This window comes from Lipotes vexillifer, unplaced genomic scaffold (genome assembly GCF_000442215.2).
Source record: "Lipotes vexillifer unplaced genomic scaffold, Lipotes_vexillifer_v1.1 scaffold376, whole genome shotgun sequence".
Classification (NCBI taxonomy): domain Eukaryota; kingdom Metazoa; phylum Chordata; class Mammalia; order Artiodactyla; family Lipotidae; genus Lipotes; species Lipotes vexillifer.
Genome location: NW_006785037.1, coordinates 1071899 through 1092082, shown reverse-complemented (window position 1 = coordinate 1092082; position 20184 = coordinate 1071899). Strand labels below are relative to the sequence as shown.

Below are 20184 nucleotides of genomic sequence, written 5' to 3'. Positions count from 1 at the left end.
CGAACCCGTGTCCCCTGCATTGGCAGGCGGACTCTCAACCACTGCGCCACCAGGGAAGCCCCCCACCATTGTAGTTTTGATTTGCATTTCTCTAATAATTAGTAATGTTGAGCAGCTTTTCATGTGCTTCTTGGCCATCTGTATGTCTTCTTTGGAGAAATATCTATTTAGGTCTTCTGCCCATTTTTGGATTGGGTTGTTTGTTTTTTCAGTATTGAGCTGCATGAGTTGTTTATATATTTTGGAGATTAATGCTTTGTTGATTCATTTGCACATATTTTCTCCCATCTCAGGGTTGTCTTTTTGTCTTGTTTGTAGTTTCCTTTGCTGTGCAAAAGCTTTTAAGTTTCATTAGGTCCCATTTGTTTATTTTTGTTTTGATTTCCATTACTCTAGAAGGTGGATCAAAAAAGATCTTTCTGTGATTTATGTCAAAGGGTGTTCTTCCTGTTTTCCTCTAAGAGTTTTATAGTGTCTGGTCTAACATTTAGGTCTCTAATCCATTTTGAGTTTATTTTTGTGTATGGTGTTAGGGAGTGTTCTAATTTCATTTTTTACATGTAGCTGTCCAGTTTTCCCAGTACCACTTATTGAAGAGACTGTCTTTTCTCCATTGTGTATGCTTGCCTCCTTTGCCATAGATTAGTTGACCATAGGTGCGTGGGTTTATCTCTGAGCTTTCTATCCAGTTCCATTGATCTATATTTCTGTTTTTATGCCAGTACCATGCTGTCTTGATTACTGTAGCTTTGTAGTATAGTCTGAAGTCAGGGAGTGATTCCTTCTGCTCCATTTTTTTCCATCAAGACTGCTTTGGCTATTTGGGGTCTTCTGTGTCTTCATACACTTTTTAAGATTTTTTGTTCTAGTTCTGTAAAAAATGCCACTGGTAATTTGATAGGGATTGCATTGAATGTGTAGATTGCTTTGGGTAGTATAGTCATAGTCATTTTCACAATATTGTTTCTTCCAATCCAAGAACTTGGTATATTTCTTCATCTGTTTGATTCATCTTTAATTTCTTTTATCAGTGTCTACAGTTTTCTGCATACAGGTCTTTTGTCTCCCTAGGTAGGTGTATTCCTAGGTATTTTATTCTTTTTGTTGCAGTGATAAGTGGGAGTGTTTCCTCAATTATTCTTTCAGAGTTTTCATCATTAGTGTATAGGAATGCAAGAGATTTCTGTGCATTAATTTTGTATCCTGCAACTTTCCCAAATTCATTGATTAACTCTAGCAGTTTTCTGGTAGCATATTTAGGATTCTCTGTGTATTATGTCATCTGCAGACAGTGACAGTTTTACTTCTTCTTTTCCAGTTTGTATTCCTTTTATTTCTTTTTCTTTTCTGATTGCCATGGCTAGGACTTCCAAAACTATGTTCAGTAATAGTGGTGAGAGTGGACATCCTTGTCTCTTTCCTGATGTTAGAGGAAATGCTTTGTTTTTCACAGTTGAGACTGATGTTTGCTGTGGGTTTGTCTTATATGGCCTTCATTATGTTGAGGTAGGTTCCCTCTCTGCCCACTTTCTGGAGAACTTTTAGCATAAATGGGTGTTGAATTTTGTCGCAAGCTTTTTCTGCATCTATTGAGATGATGATATGGTTTTTCTTCTTCAGTTTGTTAATATGGTGTATCACATGGATTTGCATATATTGAAGAATCCTTGCATCCGTGGGATAAATCCCACTTAATCATGGTGTATGATCCTTTTTATGTGTTGTTGGTTTCTGTTTGCTAGTATTTTGTTGGGGATTTTTGCATGTATGTTCATTAGTGATATTTGTTGGTAATTTTCTTTTTTTGTAGTATTTTTGTCTGGTTTTGGTATCAGGGTGATGGTGGCCTCATAGAATGAGTTTGCTAGTGTTCCTTCCTCTGCAATTTTTTGGAAGATTTTGAGAAGGATGGGTGTTGGCTCTTCTCTAAATGTTTGATAGTATTCACCTGTGAAGCCATCTGGTCCTTGCTTTTGTTTTTTGGAAGATTTTTAATCACAGTTTCAATTTCATTACTTGTGATTGGTCTGTTCATATTTTCTTTTTCTTGCTGGTTCAGTCTTGGAAAGATATACTTTTCTAAGAATTTGTCCATTTCTTCCAGGTTGTGCATTTTATTGGCATAGAGTTGCTTGTAGTAGTCTCTTAGGATGCTTTGTATTTCTGTGGTGCCTGTTGTAACTTCTCCTTTTTCTTTTCTCATTTTGTTGATTTGAGTCCTCTCCCTCTTTTTCTTGATGAGTCTGGCTAATGGTTTATCAATTTTGTTTATCTTCTCAAAGAACCAGCTTTTAGTGTTATTGATCTTTGCTATTGTTTTCTTTGTTTGTATCATTACAATGCTCTGATCATTATGATTTCTTTACTTCTACTAACTTTGGGTTTTTTTTGTTTTTCTTTCTCTAGTTGCTTTAGGTGTAAGGTTAGTTTATTTATTTGAGAATTTTCTTGTTTCTTGATGTAGTCTTGTATTGCTATACACTTCCCTCTTAGAACTGCTTTTGCTACATCCCATAGGTTTTGGATTATCATGTTTTCGTTGTCATTTGTCTCTAGGTATTTTTTGATTTCTTCTTTGATTTCTTCAGGTGATCTCTTGATTATTTAGTAACGTATTGTTTAGCCTCCATATGTTTGTATTTTTTACGTTTTTTTCCCTGTAATTTATTTCTAGTCTCATAGTGTTGTGGTCAGAAACGATGCTTGATAGGATTTTGGTTTTCTTACATTTACTGAGGCTTTATTTTTGACCCAAGATGTGCTCTGTCTTGGAGAATGTTCCATGTGCACTTGAGAAGAAAGTGTAATCTGCTGTTTTTGGATGGAATGTCCTATAAATAACAGTTAAGTCTATGTAGTGTATTGTGTCATTTAAAGCTTGTGTTTCCTTATTAATTTTTTGTTTGGATTATCTGTCCATTGGTTTAAGTGAGGTGTTACAGTCCCCCAGTATTATTGTGTTACTGTCAATTTCCACTTTTATAACTGTTAGCAGTTGGCTTATGTATTGAGGTGCTCCTATGTTGGTGCATATATATTTATAATTGTTATATCTTACTCTTGGATGGATCCCTTGATCGTTATGTACTGTCCTTCCTTGTCTTCTGTAACATTCTTTATTTTAAAGTCTATTTTATCTGATATGAGTATTGCTTCTTCAGCTTTCTTTTGATTTCCATTTGCATGGAATATCTTTTTCCTTCCCGTCACTTTCAGTCTGTATGTGTCCCTAGGTGTGAAGTGGGTCTCTTGTAGACAGCATATTTATGGGTCTTGTTTTTGTATCCATTCAGCAAACCTTTGTCTTTTGGTTGGAGCATTTAATCCATTCACATTTAAGGTAATTATTGATATGTATGTTCCTATTACCATTTTCTTAATTGTTATGGGTTTGTTTTTATAGGTTCTTTTCTTCTCTTGTGTTTCCCACTTAGAGAAGTTCCTTTAGCATTTTTTGTAGAGCTGGTTTGGCGGTGCTGAGTTCTCCTAGCTTTTGCTTGTCTGTAAAGCTTTTGATTTCTCCATTGAATCTGAATGAGATCCTTGCTGGGTAGGGTAATCTTGGTTGTAGGTTTTTCTCTTTCATCACTTTAAATATCTCATGCCACTTCCTTTGGTTTGTAGAGCTTCTGCTGAGAAATCAGCTGTTACCCTTATGGGAGTTCCCTTGTATGCTATTTGTCATTTTTCCCTTGTTGCTTTCAATAATTTTTCTTTGTTTTTAATTTTTGTCAGTGTTTTTAATATGTGTCTCGGCATGTTTCTCCTTGGGTTTATCCTGCCTGGCATTTCTCCGAGCTTCCTGCACTTGGTCGGCTATTTTCTTTCCCATGTTAGGGAAGTTTTCGACTATAATCTCTTCAAATATTTTGTCAGGTCCTTTCTCTCTCTCTTCTCCTTCTGGGAACCCTATAATGTGAATGTTGTTGCGTTTAATTTTGCCCCAGCTGTCTCTTAGGCTGTTTTGATTTCTTTCCTTTGTTTTTTCTTTATTCTGTTCCATGGCAGTGAGTTCCACCATTCTGTCTTCCAGGTCACTTATCCATTCTTTTGCCTCAGTTATTCTGCTTTTGATTTCTTCTAGTGTATTTTTCATTTCAGTTATTGTATTGTTCTTCTCTGTCTGTTTGTTCTTTAATTCTTCTATGTGTTCCTTAATTCTTCTTGTTCTTTGTTAAACATTTCTTGCATCTTCTCAATCTTTTCCTTCATTCTTTTTCCAAGGTCCTGGATCATCTTCATTATCATTATTCTGAATTGTTTTTTTGAAGGTTTCCTATCTCCACTTCATTTAGTTGTTTTTCTGGGGTTTATCTTGTTCCATTATCTGGTACATCACCTTGTGCGTTTTCATCTCGTCTATCTTTCTGTGAATGTGGTTTTTCCCACAGTCTGTGGGTTTTTAGTTCTTCTTTTGATTGAATTCTTGGCATTATAAATTTTTACATTGTTGATGCTGAGTTTTGTTTGTTTAAGGAGTTGCAGGCATACTTCAGAGATAATGCAGGTCCAGTTCCAGACAACTGCAATAAAGCAAATATTGCAACAAAGTGAATCACATGAGTTTTTTGGTTTTCCAGTGCACAAAAACGTTGTGTTTAAGCTATGCTGTTGTCTATTAAGTGGGCGGTAGTATTGTCTAAAGTACAATGTAATATACCTTAATTGAAAAATACTTTATTGCTAAAAAATGCTAACCATCATCTGAGCCTCCAGCTAGATGTAATCTGTTTTGCTCCTGGAAGGTCTTGCCCCAGTGTTGATGTCTGCTGACTAATGAGGGTGATGGTTGCTGAAAGTTGACATTGCTGTTGCAATTTCTTAAAATAAGACAACAGTGAAGTTTGCCACTTTGGTTACTCTTTCTTTCCCGAACGATTTCTCTGTAGCTTGCAGTGCTGCTTGATAGCATTTTGTCCACAGTATAACCTCTTTCAAAGTTGGAGTCAGTCCTTTTAAACCCTGCTGTTTCATCAACTAAGTTTATGTCATATTTAACATCCTTTGTTGTCATTTTCACAGCCTTGATAGCATCGTCATCAGGAGTAGATTCTATCTCAAGAAACTACTTTCTTTGCTCATCCATGAGGAGCAACTCCTCATCCGCTAACGTTTTATCATGAGATTACAGCAATTCAGTCACATCTTCATGTATGACTTTTAATTCTAGTTCTCTTGCTGTTTCTACCACGTCTGCAGTATTTTCCTCCACTGAAGTCTTGAACCCCTCAAAGTCATCCATGAGAATTGGCTTCAGCTTCTTCCAAACCCTTATTGATGTTGGTATTTTGACCTTTTCCCTTGAATCATGAATGTTCTTGTGATTGGTAAATCCTTTCCAGAAGGTTTTCAGTTTACTTTGCCCAGAGCCATCAGAGGAGTCACTGTCTATGGCAGCTGTAGCCTTATGAAATAACAATTTAAAAATAATAAGACTTGAATGAAAGTTGAAATTGCTCCTTTATTTGTGGGCTGCAGAACGGACGTTGTGTTAGCAGGCGTGAAAACGTTACTCTCTTTGTACGTCTTCATAAGAGCTCTTGGGTTACCAAGTGCATTGTCAATGAGCCATAATGTTTTGAAAGGAATCTTTTTTTCTGAGCAGCAGTTCTCAACAGTGGGCTTAAAATATTCAGTAAACCATGTTGTAAACAGATGTATTGTCATCCAGGCTTTGTTATTCCACTTATAGAGCACCGGCAGAGTGGATGTAGCATAAGTCTTAAGGACCCTAGGATTTTCAGATTGGTAAGTGAGCATTGGCTTCAACTTAGAGTCACCAGCTGCATTAGCCCTTGTCCTGTGAAGCCAGACATTGACTTTTCCTCTTTAGCTATGAAAGTTGTAGATGGTATATTCTTCCAATATAAGGTTGTTTCATCTACGCTGAAAATCTGTTGTTTAGTGTAGGCACCTTCATTAACTATCTTAGCTGAATCTTCTGTATAACTTGCTGCAGCTTCTACCTGAGCACTTTCTGCTTCACCTTTCACTTTCACGTTATAGAGATGGTTTCGTTCCTTAAAATCCATGAACAACCCTCTGCTAGCTTCAGGCTTTTCTTTTGCCACTTCCTTACCTTTTTCTGTCTTTATAGCATTGAAGAGAATTAGGGCTTTCATCTGGATTAAGCTTTGGTTTAGGGTAATGTTGTGGCTGGTTTGATCTATTGAGACCACTAAAACTTTCTATCAGCAGTAAGGCTGTTTTGCTTTCTTATCATTTGTGTGTTCACTGGAGTAGCACCTTTACTTTTCTTCAAGAACTTTTCCTTAGCATTCACAAGGGTAACTGTTGGGCACAGGAGGCCTGGCTTATGGCCTTTCTCAGCTTTCGACATGCCTTCTTCACTAAGCTTAACCAATTCTAGCTTTTGATTTAAAGTGAGAGATATGTGACTCTTTTTTCACCTGAACACTTAATGTTGTACCGTTATTCATTGGCCTAATTTCAGTATTGTTTTGTCTCAGGGAATAGGGAAGCCTGAGGAAAGGGAGAGAAATGGGGAATGGCCAATTGGTGGAGCAGTCAGAACAGAAAACATTTATTAAGTTCATTGTCTTATATGGGCGTGGTTCATGGCACCCCAAAGCACATTACAATGGTAACATCAAAGATCATTGATTACAGATTACCATAAAAATATAATAATAATGAAAAAGTTTGAAATATTGTGAGAATTACCAAAATGTGACACAGAGACACAAAGTGAGCAAATGCTGTTGGAAAAATGGCACCAATAGTGTTGCTCTGTGCAGCGTTGCCACAAACCTTCCTTTTGTAAAAAACTTAGTATTTTCAAAGCACGATAAAATGAGGTATGCCTATATAGACTTATTCTGGTAGGCAGTTGTTACCTTGTAGATTGGCTCAGTGCTTTTGAAGCCTGTTTTTAAGCTCCTTTTGGGAGAGTCTAAAGTAAAGTACGTTTATGTTTTGGTAATGCAGTCTCTTTTCTAAAACAAGACTGTTCTGGGATGTCTACTGAATGTCCTTTGTATTCTACGAGTTCATTTAACTGTTGATGGTGGGAAAGATTCTCAGCCTTGTGTGACCTTTGGGAGTTGTTCTTTTTAAAACTCCCTGGTTGTTTTTTTCTCTTAGGAAATTGATTTTGTTGGGTTTTGTAGAGTGTTTTTGTAAGCATGTACAGGTTGGCATTCAGCTAAATAGTCAAGGGAGCTCCTAGGTAGATTGATGGACCTGTTTCTCTGTATAGCTCTTTTCTCACAGGTATTCTGTAATGCACATTTTATTTGCCTTGCCTCTCCAAACTCCCATCTTTGTTTCTTCAACTCAGCAAAATTGCTGGGCTCTGTTGGGTTCCCTTCTCCCTGTGCTACATTTTGGACATAACCTTTAGATCTAAAGCTTGGGTGATAGTAGGGCTTATCTTATTCCTTTCCCTTTTCTCATGGATCTCCGTCCTGAAATGTCTGATATCTCATGTCTGAAAATAATTGCTTCCTATATTTTTCTGAGTGTTTTAGTTGTTTACAGCAGCCAGATAATTCTGGATCCTCTTACTTCCTTGCCGTCAGAAGTGGAAATCCTGTAATGGACACTTTTAAATCTTTAAGTTGTTTGAACTTTCAGTAGCATTTGAAAATGGTCAAGTACGACTTTCTTGTCCTTCATGACCTCATTTCCTAAATATTGATGTTTTCCTGGGATCTCTTCTTGACCCTTACATCTTCTTAGACATTTTCCTGATGATTTTATCCCTTCTCATGTCTTCAGGCTTATCTGTGTGCTGGTGACACCAAAAATGACATTGCCGACTCAGATCTCTGCTGGTATTCATATATACAGTTGGTTGCTGGAAATCTGCATTTGGATGAGAGGAGTTAAACCCATCTTATTCCCCTCCAAACTTTTTTCTGGTGTTCTTTAGCTTAGTAAATAACATTGCCATCTAGTCATTAGCTTAAGCCAAAGGCTTATTAAGAGACATGCTCAACTCCTCTCTTTCTCGCATCACCCCATATTTAATCAAAACCACTTTCTGTTGACTGTGCCTCTTTATTTTTTTATTATTATTATTTTTTACCTCTTTGCGGTACGCGGGCCTCTCACTCCTGTGGCCTCTCCCGTTACGGAACACAGGCTCCAGACGCGCGGGCCCAGCCGCTCCGCGGCACGTGGGATCCTCCCGGACCGGGGCATGAACCTGCGTCCCCTGCATTGGCAGGCGGACGCCCAACCACTGTGCCACCAGGGAGGCCCTGTGCCTCTTTAATATCTTGACTAGCTTATCCTCTCTCCATTCTTACTGCCACTACTATATTCTCTGCATACATACTTTGAATAATCCCCTACTGGTTTCCCTTCTCTACTGTTGCTTACTGCGTGTCCTTCCTCTGGATTACAGGGGAAGTGATCTTTTGAAAATAGAGCTCCTAACATGGTTTACAAGACTCTTTTTAACCTGACCCTTTTTAATACATCCTGGCCACTTTTACTTTATTCTTTCTGAATTATTTTTGGTCCTTTATACATGGTACTTTATTCATAGCAAATTATTTTTGGTCTTTCAGACATACCATGTATAATGCCTCTCATTTCTTGCTTCTAGATATTTCTGCACATGCCATACTATGGATAACTTTAAAAAAAGCAAAAACAAAATTAAAAGACATTTCTCTATGGCAAATAGTCAAGTAGACCATAAAACTAAAAACTCATAGGTGAAGTCAATACAAGTGAAAATATGTACAACCTAAACGAAAGCCAGTTTCCCTTGTATACAGATAAGAAAAGGACCAAAAGCCCAGGAGAAAAATGAGCAAAGAACATGAATAGATGATTTGTTTTATATTATATTAAAAGATGCTCAACTTCACTCATAGTAAGAGAAATGCAAAATAAATCTTCTCTGAGTTACAAGTTTTCACCTAATGTATTGGCTGAAATATTTGGTTCAATACTATGTAGGTGGAATTGTGGGAAAAGATGCTCTCTCATATATTACTGGTAGGAGATTAAATTCGTATAAGCCCCCTGGTGGGCAGTTTGTTAATATCTATTAATATACATATATATTAATATCACATACAATTATAGTAGATAAAACATACCATAATATAATCAATCAAAAATTTAAATAATTACTATATAGTTATTATATTAGTGATCTTATGTTATTAAATTTATATTATGACATATGGTTATACTTACAGTATATGTGCTTATTTATCAATATATATACTTCTATATTTGTGTGTGTTTATATGTTCCGTTGACTTCACAGTTTCGCTCCTGGGAATTTATGTTAAAGATATGCTAGCACATATGTGAGATGATTTATGTATAAGCTTATTTATTGCAGTGTTGTTTATATTAGCAAAAGGGAACCTAGATATCCATAAGTAAAGGATCGGAGAGTAAGAGATACTACATCTTTGCAGCAGAATAGGATGCAGATGTAAAAAAGAAAAGAATGAGGATGCTTTCTATGTATTTATGTTGTAGAGATCTCCAACATGGATTTTATGTTGTCAAGTAAAAACATCAAAGTATATAACAGTGTGGATAAAAAACATTGTGTCTAAAATGCTATATTGTGTGTTAAAAAGGGGGAGAAATAAAAATGTATATTCATATTTGTATAAAGGTTTCACAAGAAGCAAATAAAAGTGCTTATTCTTTGAGATGTTTCTGGGAAGATTAAGAACAGGGGTTGGAAGGAGACTATATACTGTATACTTTTTTATATTGATTGATTTTTGAACCATTTGAGTATATTGCCTCTTAAAAATAAAATTTAAAAATTTATGAAAGATGTTAAGGAAAATATTTTTTCTGTTCCTTCTCTCATCAGTAAGCTAAAAAAGCTGAGTGAAGACAGTTTGACTAAGCAGCCTGAAGAAGTTTTTGATGTACTAGAGAAACTGGGAGAAGGGTAAGTACAAAAACATGAAAGTAGCATTTAGATAATGACAGAACAGCTATAAAATACCGTGTAAGATTAGTCTTTCACTAGAGTGTATTTGATTGAATTGAGTAGTAAGAGTATAGAGGGAATGTACCTGAACATAGTGAAGGGCCGTATATGACAAGCCCAAGCTAACATCATACTCCATAGTGAAAAGCTGAAAGTACAGGAGAACTTCCAGGATAATAAAAGGCACAAAACACAATTAAAACAGCTTAGATTAGCAAGAATAGGGAAAAAGAAATAGAGAAAACAAAAATATAAAGTAGTAAGCTAAATGTAAGTTGGAAGGAATAAAGTGAAATACATTTTTCACTAAATGTCAGTTCTCTCATAGACAAATTATTAGGGTTAATTAAAATGCAAAACCTAGCTATATGCTGTTTATAAGATGCCCGTGTAATACAAAGGGTAGATATGTAGTGGTATTTCCTATTAGAGATATCAGATAAGAACTAATGACACCAAAAAACAAAAAAGAAAGCAGGAGTGGCAATATTTATATCAGGTAAATTAAAGTTAAAAGATCTTAAGTGAGTAAAGAGAGGTTAATATTCAAATGAATAATAAAGAGGGATATTAGGTAATGATATAAAAGACAGCTTATAATGAAACATATATGTCAGTCGCCATGACAGTTAAATTTCTGAAGGAAAGCTATTAGAAACATTAGGGGAATCTAATAAAAATATATTCATGTGAGAGATCTTAATATATCTTTTTCTGAATTGGACAGAATAAGGAAAAAAGAGAAAGGACATAAAGGGGTTAAGTATTATAATCAACAAACTTGGTTGCATATATGTGTGTATATATATATATATATACACACACACACACCATATATATGGTATGTATTTATACTTACATTGATATAACTATTCTTGCCTCCCTTCTACCCCCATTTTTTGGTATATTCATGGACCACTGATTAAAAAAAACTAACCAAAAAACCCCAACAAATTTTAAAAAAAGGGATTTTTCAGGTTACATTTCTAATTATAGTCTACTAAAATTAGAACTAAATAATTACAATATGATAAAACCCACACTTATTGGAAATTAAGAAAGATAATCTGAGGTAACCTATGAAGAGGAAATTGCAAATTATCTAGAAAACAATGAAATAGAGAACAAATCATACTAATATTTATGGAATCCAGCAAAGCTGTAATTAGGTGACCATATTTAGTTTTAAATTTCTTTACTACTAAAGAAGAAAGACCAAAAAGTAAGGGAGGAAGGAAGGAAGGAAGTAAATAAATAAATAAAATAACTTAGTGCTTATTTAAAGAACTGAGAAAAATAATAAAATGTACCAGAAGAAACTAGAAATAGAGAATTCATGAACTAAAAAGCTGAAATTGATGAAATAGAAAGTAAAAAACTTAGAAATAATATATGTATATAAAAGATACTTCTTTGAACAGGTCATTAAAATAGTTAAACCTAGTTCTGACTTTGACTAAAGAAAAAAGAGCAAAAATAATTGAAGATTTGGAATAAGGAAGAAGATACAAGCAATGATAAAGAAACGATTTGAAGAATTAAAAGACTACTAAATGCTGCTCTATGATAACTCATTTGAAAATCTAGAAGTAGGTGATTCCATAACAAAATATGAATTGTGTGAATTGGCTCCCAAAGAAGTTTAAACTTAGATATATCAATTACCATAGAAAAGATGGAAAGGCAGTTAAATATCTATTAATTAAAAAGATCCCCGCTCATGATATGTGTACACATATAGCTGATTCACTTTGTTATATAGCGGAAACTAACACATCATTGTAAAGCAATTACAGTCCAATAAAGATGTTTTAAAGAAAAAAAAAAAGATACCAGCTCATAGCAGCAGTATTCACAATAGCCAAATGTGGGGATGTCCATCACTTGATGAATGGATAAACAAAATGTGATATATCTGTACAATGGAATATTATATAGCTATTAAAAAGAATGAAGTACTGATACATACCTCAGTATGGTTGAACCTTGAATCATACATTCAGTGAAAAACGCCAGATACAAAAAGTCACATATGATTCCATTTATATGAGGTATCCAGAATGGACATATCCATAGAGACAGAAAGCAGATTCCAAATGATTTGGAACTAGATAGAGCTGTTAAGGATTACACAACATTGTGAATGCAATAAATGCCGTTGAATTGTACACTTTAAAATGTTTCAAATGGTGAATTTTATGCTATGTTCATTTTACTAAAAAAAAAAAAAAAAAGTACCAGCTAAGGTTTATCCAGTCATTCAGGGACAAAGAATTGCAGTTATTTTTATGAAGCCAGCATAACTTTAATCAAAATCTAGATGTATGGGGCTTCCCTGGTGGCGCAGTGGTTGGGAGTCTGCCTGCCAATGCAGGGGATGCGGGTTTGTGCCCCGGTCCGTTAGGATCCCACATGCCACGGAGCGGCTGGGCCCGTGAGCCATGGCCACTGAGCCTGCACATCTAGAGCCTGTGCTCCGCAGCGGGAGAGGCCACAACAGTGAGAGGCCCGCATACCACAAAAAAAAAAAAAAAAAAAAAATCATAGTCTGTGGCAGGGCAGCCACATAAGAAGGCGAGAATGGATTTTGGTGAACAGTCTCCTCCATTCCTAGCAAGTGAGTTCTTTATTTGGATCATTTGGAGGCTGAAATGATGAAACTCTCTGACATAATTAGGTACTGTTTTTCTAAAATGCATTTCACCCTTCTGGTAGCCATTTTTATCCAACATACCCCCTCTCCCACCCCTGTCCCCCACTTGTGTATGTCTAGGCTGTGTCTCTAATAGACATGTAAGTCTGTAAAGCAAGACCTTTATCTGAGGCTCAGCTAAACTTCTTGGCTATTACCTGTTCAGATGATGAAAAGCCCCCAAAACAACAAAAAAAAAAAAAAAAAAAAAAATCTAGATGTATGAAAAAAGAAAACTGTAGTTCAGCCTTACTTTGCTACCCATTATGATTACCATGCCCACCTTTTCTCAAATGGAAAGACATTGCCACTTCACTTCTTAATGGATCCCAACATCCATTAAATTTAGGGAACTTATTTCAGTGTTGGCATCTCTGTTACCTCTGACCTGCACTATACAGATTTCAGTGACACCAGTAAAGGGAGTATCCTCTGGACTCTCTCAGTGAGCATACTTAGAGGGTGGGCCAGCAGGTCACATGGTGAGATATCTATTCTAGTATTCCATCTACTTGAGCCTTTGATCTCCTTCCTCTGATGTGTAATGAGGATCCCTGGCATCTCACTTAATGTGGGCCATTGTTGAGTCTGGGTTTTAGTTAACTAGCTGAGCAGACTGTTACGGACACTCTCAACTGTTTGTTAGAAGTAAATTCCTTTCTCCCTGGAAATCTTAGAATTCCTTCCCACACATATTCTTTAGGGTTCTGCTAATAAAAACTGACAAAATCATACACCTCTTTTGGTGTGACTAGTAGGTACTCTTGGGTCAGATTTTATATTCATTCCTCTGGTGTCTGTGGGAATTTGAGTGTAATTATAGGTCTGGAACAATGAGAGGTGGTGGTGATGTAGTCTGGGAAAGGATCTGCATTTCCCTGAAAGGCAATTCCCTCAAGTAAGGTCTAATAGAGTCTTCAGGCATCATGAAGTTAATTTTCTCAGACTAGGGGATAGGGTTGCTTTTGCTGACAAGGGAGACTTGGTAGGGGTTGAGGTTTCAGGTATTCAGATTAATAACAATCTACGTTAATATCCCAATACCAATTCTCTGGGTACCTTTCTTTACAATTAAAAACCTAACTTTAGCATAGTACTCCTGGTGATGTTGTGAATTCAGTTTGCAGTGTAATTCAGCTTCCAGCAAGATTAGACTTTGAGTTTGGGTTTCAGAAGTCTTAGTCCTGGGCATATAAGAATTACGACTTTCTTTTGGAGCATTCAGAAGTTTTCTGGGTCTCTCAGTCTTGGGCTGGCAATTTAAGCCCTGAGCTTTTTATAATTGTTTTATGACTTTTTCAGTGTAGGCAGGAGCAGCCATTCCATTCTGCAGTCTTTGTACCCTTATTTTCACTGTGACATTCAATTGATACATGGTCTTCTAAAGCTTTGCCTAGACTCCAGGCAACTAAGGATAATAATTTAAATAATTGTTTTGCCCCTAAATACCATAGGCTATCAATGTTCTGTTTGTCACTTGTTTTGAAGCCATCACTGTATTGAAATCTAAGAAAAAACGAATCCAATATTCCCATCTTTAAGATTCCTTCCGTTAGAACCATTTCCTTCCCCAAAACTATTGGTAGCAGGACATGGTTAGGAAAAGAAAGGCTGCTCTGTGTACTCTGGGTTTAAAGAGTTTATTATGAAATTTGGGGCTCAAATGACTTGCGGAAGGGCCAGGGATGCAAAGGTTATGGACTTTGTCACTGAAGGTCAGAGAAGCCAGTGCTGAAGATCTCAGCCTGGAGTACTCAAGTGGTGTTTCTTAGAAAGCTCACTTGGGATCTGCTGGAATCCTTAAGAATCTTTGAGAAGCTCCCACCAACTATCTTAGTCTGCAGCAGCAGCAGCATCTTGATTATCAAAAAGCTCGGCAAGAAGCCACTGTGTATCTTATATCTGCTAATGCATCTGCTACAGCTAAATTTGGAGAATGATAGTTTCTCCTCAACTTTTTGCCATTTAGATTTCATGCATTGTCAAACTCTTAACTGGGATCCATTCAGGGAAGGGAAATTGGGAAATGTGGTTCCCAGTTTTCTTCCTTTGTAGTGACAAGAAGACCTTAGAAGGGACTGATGGCGTTGCTTAACTGACAATAGATAATCTAGCACTGAATTCTAGATTAGCTTTTGAGGGAAAAAAAATATATGTATACACACACGTATATACACACACATACATACACACACACACACACAGATGGCTTCTAAGGGGAGATGCAGATTTCCCCTGCTCTCTGAAAGTAGAGTGTTCCTATGAAACCTTTCGTAAGTTGAAATGTTGTAAAGCAAACAAGCAGTTACCTCATGACACATCTTGCTGATGGATACACAGAATAAATTGAGATAAAGCACAGATGCTCACAGGCACAGTTCAAAGCTCAGGCAGCGTGATGCTGAGATGCTGAGTGTAGTTTCCAGGGAATGAGCTTGGCGGTGCCACTCTTGCTGCTCATGGTACTTTCCCCCTCTATGATGGCTCCTGCAAAAACAAATGTTGAATGCTGTTTTTGTTTTTCACCTTTTTTTGTAAAAGGGTAAATCTTCTTCGAATTTCTTCTGGTTATAGCGAAACAGGTACTAATCCGGGTGTTTTGTAAAAGCGAAGGGGCATAAGGTGAACTTTTGAAAAGTGGGGTTTACCTGTGTGTGTGTGTGTGTGTGTGTGTGTATGTGTGTGTGTAAATTAGGACTATACACACACGCGCGCACGCACACACACACACACACACACACACACACACCCAAAGGTGACTTTGGGTATCAAACTAAATTAAATGACCTCAGAAAGCCCAAAGAAACAGAGGATAGAATGCAGTTCATTTTGTTAAAGTAACTGCTTTGTCACTCATTTTTCACTTTTTCACTTATTTTAAAAGATTGTTTATTTGAAATGATTCTGCATAGCTTCCTAATATTAGGAAACATTCCATGTCTCTAACGGCTTGCTCTTCTTTCTCTTCTGTAGAAATAATGTAGTAAGGAAAACATGATCTTTGGAGTCAGAATATGTTTGAATTCTGGCCTTGCTGGTCACTGGTATCTGAGTCTCTATTTCCTCATCTTTTAAAATGGCTGTAATAGTATTTTACCTCACAATTGAGAGGGTTGAATTTGATAATGCTTGTAAAACATCAAGCATAGTACCTGACTTACAATAAGAATTTAGTAAGTGATAGCAGTTTTTACCTTGTCTTCTAATTCATCTCAAAATACAAATGGCTTCCCTCTCTCATTGTTCTTGCTTTTTAAGACACATAAATATTTATTGGCAATGTTTCAAGAGTTGTAGCAGAGACAGTTTTTGAGCAAGTGGCCATTAGATCCTGTTACTCATTTTATTTCTCTGTGTGTGTGTGGTCTTGCTCTTGAGGAGAAGATAGTGAAAGGAGCATTTGAGAGACCTTGGATCTGTGACTTGGAGGGGACCAGATTTCCTGCTTCTCTAACTTTGGTGTTGTGTGGTCCCCAGCTGAAGATTTCAGTTGCTCTTAAGCAGTCTGAACAGACATTGTGCTTTGATATTTTGGGGATGATTTTGTTGAAGATGAGATCAGCCTTTTCTTCTAACATGGGACTTTGGCTGTTTTTATTCTGTATTTCATTCTTGTAACTTCTACTTATGTATCTTCTTAATGCTGCATTTGTTTGAGTTGACAAACCGTAAGTCTATTTCTTTCATTCATAAGAAAATCAGCAAATCTTTTTCTATTAATTTGATGATTTTAGTGAATTTTAAGTCTATAATTGAAACATTAAAGCTAAGATATAATTCACTTTTTTAATTTGTTTACTTTGATTTGTCACCATTAAGTAGTATTTTAAATTAGAAAACACTACATGGATACTATATATAAAATAGATAACTAATAAGGACCTACTGTGTAGCACGGGGAACTCTACTCAGTACTCTGTAATGGCCTATATGGGAAAAGAATCTAAAAAAGAGTGTATGTATGTATATATATAACTGATTCACTTTGCTGTATACCTGAAACTAACACAACATTGTAAATCAACTATAGTCCAATAAAAATTTAAGAAAAATAAAATAAAAGAAGAAAAGACTACATGTAAAAACTCATAATAGACCATTTTTCTCTAATAGTTATGATGTTTGAAAGGGGAAAAATAAAGAAATGTCTTGGTTTCTTTCAGGTCTTACGGAAGTGTGTTTAAAGCAATACATAAGGAATCTGGTCAAGTTGTGGCAATTAAACAAGTACCTGTTGAGTCAGATCTTCAGGAAATAATCAAAGAAATTTCCATAATGCAGCAATGTGACAGGTATGTAGAAATTTTATTTCTTTACCTTCATTTTGATAAGTTTTGTTAATAATGTATAATAAAATGTGTTCTTTGGTCATTTGTTTAGTTTTCTCTTCTGACTTCCCATCGGAAGGGAGACTAATCTTTCAAGGAAGATGAGAATAGCTTTGTAGGGTTGTCTTTAGGACTTTCAGCTCTAAAGCACAAATGATATTATACAGCAAATGTGGTGAAAGAAAATACTCAAGCCCTTTTTTCATTTTCAGGGAAAATTTATGGGTGAGAATTAGTTTTTGATATTAAGGAAAAGTCATTTAACTGTCCTTTTGATTTAATAGTTTCTACTAATTAAAAGCAGTCATGTCTTATGTAACTCTAATTTATTTAACAGACATTTACTGAGCATCCCTAGTGGGCCAGGTACTGTGCCAGGAGCTAGGAATATCAAGGGAACTAAGCATTGTTTTTCTTCTTGAGGGGCTGGTAATCTAGTTGGGACAGATACTTAAGCAAATAGCTGTAGTCAGCACAGTCATTATACTGACTGGTACATGAGGAGATCTGAGAACAAGGAGGCAGGGCACCTACCTCAGCCAGGAGTCAGGAAGTCTGGAATGCAGAGGAAGAGTAAATTTGGTGAGGAAATAGAGGAATGAGAGACTGTAAAGAGAATTAAAGGTAGAAAGATGAAAAACAGCTCACTGTTATGTGCTGTTCTGACAAGGTTTAGAATTACTGCAGTGGAAAGTAAGAGACAGAGTGATATGAAATGAGTTTGGATAGGTAAATGGAGCTGATAATGAAGTATCTTATATACCCTAGTAAGTAGCCTGGCCTTTATAAGGGATGCAGAGTGTATAAATTAGGACTGTGTTAGGCCTGTAGTTATTTAATCAAAGAGGGATTTATTATTCTCCCTTTATAAAAGGTCTAGAGATAGGGTTAATATAGCAGCAACGAAGTAACACTGTGATAGGCTTTTTCTTACACTGTGCCATCCTTAGCATGTGGTCTTTGTTCTCATGCTTATTATCTCATGGTTGCAAGAGAGCTGCTCCAGCTCCAACATTTTGTCTACATTCCAGACAGGAGGAAGAAGAGAAGAAGTGCGAAAGGACTTTCCCAGAAACCCTTAGTTTATATTTTATTCATCAGAATTGAGTCGCATGGTGACTTAGAGCTGGCAAACGTAGGGGAGTCTGGACACATTGTCATCCCTAATCAAATCAGGGCCCTATTAGTAAGAGATCTATGGAAAACTTCCTTTTCCAACAGTATGTAAGATACATATACTGTAAGCTCTTTGGCTAATGCAACGACTGAATAGTCCTAGAGGAACTTTGTTGCTTGGGTCTGTTCAGTTTTGCTCTTCTTTATTGTGTACTGTATATTTAGATTATATTACATATTTTCCATGAGGGCTATATAACTGGAAATTCAAGTGGTTATAGAAGAAATAATACATTCCTCAGCTCCCAGGTCAAAATATATAATTGCAGAGTTTTTCCAGACCTCTCTTAATTTGGTAACTTGATAAGAATGTGGTTCCCATAGTTTGATGTAGATAAGGAAAGATTGAGCATAGTGTAGTGCTGGGCTCTTCAGGTGCTTAATATTTGCATGTTGCTATTATTATTTTATTATAATGGTTAAAAATAGTTCAGGTACTAATGTTGTGCTTTAGAGGGTTTAATTGAGTGTGTTCTAGGAAGGGCACAGTGTCTCAGATACTACCCATTATACATCTCCTAACCTTTGTGCATCTTGGTACCCATCAGTTCTTCCTCAGATTTCTGCAACAGCTTCCTGTGTGTTCACTTTATCTTTCATTTTTGCCTACTCCAACCCATTTTTTTCCCTGAAGCTAGAGTGTCCTTTCTAAAATGCAAACCTAATCAAGCCATTCTCTGTTTAAAACCCTTAAGTGGCTCCCCATTGCTTAGCTAGATCCTGTCTCCTAAGGATGGCATTCAAGGGCCTTCATGATCTGGCCAGTGCTTATGCTTCCAGGCTTCTCTCTTACCTGAGTTTCTCTTTTAAGCACCTGTTTACTTGTATTCTCTGTCACCTGACTCTTAAATTCTTTGAGTTTGGGATTATGACTTACTAAGTGCCCTTGGATCCTGCAACATAGTGTCTACTCAAGTATTGACAGGTATTGCTAATTCCTGCCTGGATGACTCAACTGGAATATCCAGAAGCAACTTTACATTTAACATTCTAAAACCAAATTTTTAATTGTTGCAGACAAGCCTTTCAAATTCCTGTTTTGTTAATAGCATCATCATGTACTTAGTCTTTCAACAGCAAAACTGAGAATTCATCTGTTTCTTTTTCTGATACCTCTGATGACACTAATTCTTGTAGAGTCTCCTTCTGAAATGTCTTCACTATCTTTATCTTTTCTTCACTCCTTGAAAGAAGGAATCATATTTCTTAGCATACATCACAATGCCTAGCACTGTACTTTTTCTTAAACGAATGCGAATGTGAATAAATATGGTATGGATAAGGAGTATGTGAAAGAGCATTGTCAGTTGAGGGGACCCTAGGGAAATCTGATCGTTGTTCTTGTTATGTACTTGAAACTACTAAGGGGAAAGAAAAGTAGTGAATTAAAGGGGTAGAAAACGTGAATAAATTCTAGAAATTTTGTACCACTTTGTAGCAGAATGCCTTGTACATAGTAAGTGCTTCTCAAATATTTGTTGAACGAAATGGTAAAACAAATATTGATTAAAAAAAATGGAACCTGTCTTCTAGATTTCACTTTTATATTCATACTGAACTTAGGAAATAGTGAAGGATCAAAAAACAAAATTGGTTGGTTAAAAGATCCTAAAAGTGCTAAAAGATAAGATAAGTGAAAAACTGGGAAATGGCAGGAACAAGCATTACATTTTTAGCTACTGCTTACTTGTGTCAATGCAGATGTGTTAATGAGAACTGGCATAAAAATGATTTGGAAGAAAACAGTACAAATCGAAAAATTCCCACATAAAACAGTGGAATTTTGGTTAGAGAAAATGAAACTTGTATTTCTGAAATTGATATATTTTCTTAAGTCTATGCAGCTGTTTGGGCAATTGGCAAATTGTCTTGCTTTCTACACTCTAAAAAGAGATGAGAGGGTGTTTTAATTTTTTTTGTTCATTTTAGTGAGTACTAAATGTGTTCAATACTGCATTTTGGCGTAAATATTTGAGGGAACCCATCTGCATTGTTTATTGTTGAATCTTCTGTGTCTAGTCCAGTGCTTGGCACAGAGTAGGCAT

At 36.2% G+C, this 20184-nt stretch overlaps 1 protein-coding gene across 2 annotated transcripts in view; it reads left to right on the top strand.

Moving 5' to 3' along the window:
• STK3 (serine/threonine kinase 3) overlaps positions 1 to 20184 on the top strand; it is a 324692-nt gene that overhangs the window by 46986 nt on the left and 257522 nt on the right. For both annotated transcript variants that reach the window (XM_007457163.1, XM_007457162.1), the window contains exons 2-3: positions 9821 to 9901; positions 16799 to 16927. In XM_007457163.1, the coding sequence (XP_007457225.1) occupies positions 9821 to 9901; positions 16799 to 16927 (210 nt within the window). The remainder of the gene's footprint in view (positions 1 to 9820; positions 9902 to 16798; positions 16928 to 20184) is intronic.